At 51.0% G+C, this 5,277-nt stretch overlaps 1 protein-coding gene across 1 annotated transcript in view; it reads right to left on the reverse strand.

Moving 5' to 3' along the window:
- Positions 1 to 2,141, reverse strand: part of FGFBP2 (fibroblast growth factor binding protein 2) — a 2,551-nt gene extending 410 nt beyond the window's left edge. The window contains exons 1-2 of the mRNA XM_074274840.1: positions 1,307 to 2,141; positions 1 to 78 (exon numbers count right to left, since the gene is read on the reverse strand). The exon at positions 1 to 78 is cut by the window's left edge and continues 410 nt beyond it. Coding sequence (XP_074130941.1) covers positions 1,323 to 2,012 — 690 coding nt within the window. The 5' untranslated portion in view covers positions 2,013 to 2,141 and the 3' untranslated portion in view covers positions 1 to 78; positions 1,307 to 1,322. The remainder of the gene's footprint in view (positions 79 to 1,306) is intronic.
- Positions 2,142 to 5,277: the final 3,136 nt, after the last annotated feature.

The raw sequence follows: 5,277 nt of genomic DNA on the forward strand, positions 1-5,277 counted from the left end.
TTAATTCATTCTGAGGACGGCTGGGGCTTAAAAGACCATGCAGAATCCTTGTCAGAGATCTCTGAAAAAATAGAAAACCTAAAAGATAAGAAAAAAAAAAGACGATGTCATTCATTTCCAGCTTAACTCATTTAACTGCTCTTTCGAGTCTCAAAGCAACGCTCAATGCTGATTAGGTCTCTGGCCTCTGTTTCCTTCTTCTAGACGCTGTCTGCAGGGACAGTGAGTAGCTTCAAGAACTGGGGTGAGGACCCTCTAATTCTGAAATTCTCTGACTGGGGTCAGAAGCTCTGGCTTCAAGACACTCCTGTTCCTGGACCTCAATTTCTTTATCAGAGGAGCGAGAATTTCCTCATCAGTAAAACACAGGGGACGGACTAGACCCCAGCCCCTGGCCTCAGAGGCTCTCCATCTTAGGTGAGTGCGAAACTCCCCGACTAGGAGAATCTACTTACAGTTATTACCTGGCTATAAATGTTTCCACACAATTGGGAGGGTAAAGGACTGAGCCAAATACCTGCATCTCAGCCCCAAATTGTGTACTGTAATGGATAGTGAGCTAGATCTGGGGTGAGGACTTGGGGATCCAATCCTGCACCTATTTCCTCCCCCCCATAGTTCTTCATCACTCACCTCTGCTCCTGGCTCCCCCCAAGCTCCACTTACCTTCCGTAGGAGACCTTTCCTCAGCTCCCCCTCCTCCCTCCCAGCTGTGCGGGCCTTCCCTTGGAGGCCACCTCCCATTTTTCACACACATGCTTTTTTCCCCCCAAGTTCTCTCCCCATTTGAACGGGAGCTCCTACAGAGCGGGTCTGGTCCCTTTAACAAGAACCAGAGTTTACAATTATAGAGCATTTTAAGCTTGCAAAGTTTATCTTTTCACATGCTCTCTCACGGGGTCCTCCCAAGAACGCTATGAATGGGGATTGTTATTTTCCCCACTTTCCAGACATGAAACCTGGGATTTAGAGAACCTAAGAAACTTGTCAAGGGTCACACATCTAGTAAGTGTCTGAGACAGGATTCGAACTCAAGTTTTCTGGCTTCCAAATCCACCCCAACTGCCTGCATTTAGCACAGTGTTTTACAATAAGTCCTTGTTGCCTGAATATATCTTGGGTCAAGGTAGATGTCAGCAGGGTCTCTATTTTCTTATCTGTCAAATGGAGGGATTGGATTAGCGGGTCTCTAGGGTGTCTCGGGCCCTAAGTCCATAATTCTTGGGTCCTTCCCCAGCCTTAATCTCTTCCCCATAAAACAGCCCCAGGATGGGGCCCCTTTTCCTGGCTTGGGTGGGAGCTTTACCTGGAGGGCTGGGTCCCTAGCCCAGGAAGATGCCGATGATGTAAGAGCAGATCTTGTGCAGGGGCTCCCAGCAGTACTCCTTGGCCATCCTCAGGGCCTCCTCCTCTCTGTGGGTCTGCTGCCCCTGTGGGGTTGGCTTCCCCGCAGGGGGGCCGGTGGGCTTGGCTCTCATCACCTTCTTAGCGGACCTTTTGCCCACCTGGGCTTCCTTGGAGTCTTTCTGAGCTGGTCCCTCAGGCCTGGGCCCCACTTTGATAGGCCGGGAAGCTTCAGACTGCTGGCTGGAGAGGGGGGCCCCTTTCAGGCTGGGGGTCCCCTTCAGGCTGGAGGCCTCCTGCTTGAGCTGCGCCTCAGGCCCGGCACCCTGGCACAGGGGGGGCCTCAGCACCGGGGCCGCCACGCAGGGCTCACTCAGCCTCCTCAGGCCCAGCACCACCTGGCTCCAGTAGAGAGTCGGGTTGCTGACAAAGGCCCCACACAGCTCTGGTTTCCCGCTGTACTCGCACCAGGAGGTCCGGGCCTGGTTCCTGCACTCGAGCCTCACGCGGATTTCCCCCTGGTCGCTGACCCGCAGGGAACAAGCATCTTTGCCCTTGGTCTGGAAGTGAAGGTCTTCCCCAGGAGGGATTTTCTTCTGCTTCGGGGCCTGTCCCAAAGCCCCAAGACAGCAGCCGGCCAGCAGCAGAAGGCAGGCCCCGAACGCCATGGCCAGCTCCCCGCTCAGACCTTCCCAGCTCAGACCTTCCCGGCTCAGACCTTCCCGGCTCAGACCTTCCCGGATCAGCCCCCAGCAGGGAAGGGCCCGCAGCCCGGGTGGCCCCAACTTAAAGGGCGGCTGCACAAAGCCCCCTTTCTCCCTCCTGGTGGGCTGAATCCTGATGAAAAAGCCAACTGTTTCTGCAGGGCTAAGTTGGAGGGAGTGTCAAATGGCAATTGGGCTCCCTCCTGGAAGGGGCTGTTCTAAGTATATGCAGGATGGACCAACGCAGCGAGCCCCACGCCCGTCACACACATACTCACACTCACATACATCCCACACTCACACTCACACATACACACACAGTCACTGGGATGAAGGGAGGCAATGTTTTCCCCGGCTCGGTTACTTTTAGCCTTTTTTCTGAGCTGGCATCTACCATGAGGGGCAGACAAGGTGAGTCCCTGAGAGGAAGAAGAAAAGTTCCCTCCTCTTCCTCCTGCCCGCTCCCATTGCTGGCTGTGCTGAACAATCCGCCAGAGGCACCTCTCCCCTGATGGCACGTACGCCCGCCCCCCCTCCACCACAACAGCACGACTTTGCCTGGGTGCCAACCCAGAGTCCTTGCTGACCCCCAGGACCTCCGTCCTCCCAGGAGGCTCACGTTGGGCCCAGGAGTTACTGCAGCGAGAAGCCCAGAGAGAGCAGGGGTGGCAGCCCTGCAGCCGGGGGTTTGGGGTTTCCGGCAGCCATTCAGATGTTCCATGAGTGTTTTGAGCTGAGCCAGGACTTTGTGGGAAAGGCAGCCTGAGCTGTGTTGGACCTTGGCGTTTCTTTTGGTAGTTTTGGTAAAATTCCATTTGGATCCATCCAGGAATTACTCAGAGGATATTTATCGGAGCCCGGCCCCGTGGCGGGCGCTGGAGGGACGGCAAGCCACACACAGTGTCCCTTTGTCCACATGTTGGTGCTGTGTCCTCCCTGATCTAGGTGACGCCATAATGGCTCCAGTGAAAAAGGCAAGCATTCTGCAGCCCTCAAAAGCCAACGGGGATGTTGGATGTTATTATTTTGAAATGAATGGAAAGCATTTATTAAGTGCCAAGCTTGGCACTAATTGCTGGGGGTGCAGATTTTAAAATGGCAATTGTTCGCCCCCTACCCCAGAAGCTTGCCCTCTCTCTGGGTATTCCTGATCCCTCCCTCAACTCACTACTCCCCCAGTGGGTCCCCAAGAGGCTCAGTATTCCCACCGATGTTCTTCTAACAGCGTGAGCAGTTCCACAAGCCTTGGGAGCTCCTTCCCTCTCCTGCCTTAGCCCGACACTGCGGTCAGAGCAGTTAGCTTCCTACGTCCCTGAGAATAAGAGCCTCTCTTAGGGCCTCTTCTCCTTTCTTCTCAAAGTGTGCTGTCTCCATCACCCACTCTTCCCACTTTCTCTTTCCCTGCGCTGCACATTGCGCTAAGCAAGTGCCCTGAAGAAGCTTAACTTCAAATGGAAGAGACATGTTCAGAAATAAGGGGCCAGCTTTTTAGGCTGACCTTCCATTGCTTCACCCACGAGGCTCCAGCAATCGCTTCTTCTCTCTTTCGCTCAAATGTCTCAATCTCCCTTTTGTCACGGTTCCTTCTAACCCAGTATAAACGTGTTCAGATCGCTCCAGTCCTAAAAAGCCTTTCTCTTATTCCTCCAATAGAGAGAAGGCAAAGCGTCCATTTCCACTGCTAGCCCCTTAGGACTTCTGGGACTTTCTACACATCTCCTGAACCCTTTTATACACTTGTTGTTTCCCTCAGTTAGAGGCTAAGCTTCTTGGTTGGGGAGCAAACTATTGCAATTTGAAAAACGGTACCCCCAATCATTAGTATAGTGCTTAGCACTTAATAAAGACTTCATTCATTTCAAAATAATAACATCTAGCTCCAAAAGGATAACATCCAACATTCACGTAGTCTGCAAAAGTCTTATTTCATCTCATTCGAGCCACCATGGCTTCAGCTTGATGCCCAGAGCCTGCCCCTACCTTGAACCATAGCACTAGAAACAGGTTTGGCAAGATGGACTTCTCACCCGCTTGGCTGACGTTAGCCTTTCCCCCTCGCCCTTCTCCACCTTGTCTCCAACCACTTAAAGGCCGGGCTCTCCCATTTGTGGCGTGAATTCTCTTGCCAGACTAAATTGCTTTTTAGCGCTAAGCCTGGGCCTCCTTGGAAAGTCCCCATCAGCTCTTTACTCATTGGCAAAGCTAATCTAATAAATGTGGCCTAAGGCCAATGGATATTGTACAGTTTTCCTGATTCTAGCTATAGCTCCAACCACATCCTCCTTTACGGATACCGAGTCCTTCCCCCCAGGCGGAAAGCTGAAGACCATATATTTTAACAACTTATTAAATAAAAACCTGAACAAGCATATAATAATAGACCCAAACATTTCACTTCCTGATTACTCCTTTCTCCCTCTTCCTCCAGCTAAATAATTAGGCAGGACCAACCTATGGTCTCCAGCATGAGATTAGGGGGAATAGCCAGTCTTTTGCTCTCTTAGGAGACTTCTGAACCTTGTGATAAATGAGAACACAGCCTCTGTTGTTTTTTGTTGTTGTTGAGAAGAGTGTGATCAGATTTTTGTTTCTACTAATAATCTTATAGAAGACTGAAACAGAAAAAAGTTCACCACCAGTGGGGCTTTAGTTTAAGGAAGAGGTCTGAAAATCCCCTTGTTCTGACTAAGAAACATAGACTTAAACACCTAGAACTGAGAGGGACCAGGGAGGTTGCAATTGATTTCCTAGAAGTCATTAGCATCTTAGTCCCAATTTACTAAAGCATCAACTTATTGGATTGCCATTTCCTCCATCATGGAAACCCAACACCACGAATCTAGACGACCCGATGCGTCTCAGAAAGCACAAAGATCGGTCCATAGAGATTTCCGCTAAAATCCAAGGAAAGGGCAGAGTTTGTTCAAAGCACCAAATGTTGTATCATCCTTCCCTTTCCTCTCTGCCAATCCTAGTTCTCCCTCATCACCCGCTCCATGGCACCCCCTGACTCCAGCTGCTTATTCTCATGGACAGAAGCTGTACTTAGAGACAAAACTTTGGCTCCAAACACTCAAGACTATAGAGAGCTTCGTGAGCAAGCTTGAGCAAGTCACTTGGCTAGGATTTAGAACTGGAAAGGATTCTAGAAATCACACAGTCCAATCCTCTCATTTTGCAAAAGACGGAACTGGGCCCAAAGGGATTTAGGGACCAACCATCCTTTGGA

The sequence above is a fragment of the Sminthopsis crassicaudata genome, chromosome 6 (genome assembly GCF_048593235.1).
Source record: "Sminthopsis crassicaudata isolate SCR6 chromosome 6, ASM4859323v1, whole genome shotgun sequence".
Classification (NCBI taxonomy): domain Eukaryota; kingdom Metazoa; phylum Chordata; class Mammalia; order Dasyuromorphia; family Dasyuridae; genus Sminthopsis; species Sminthopsis crassicaudata.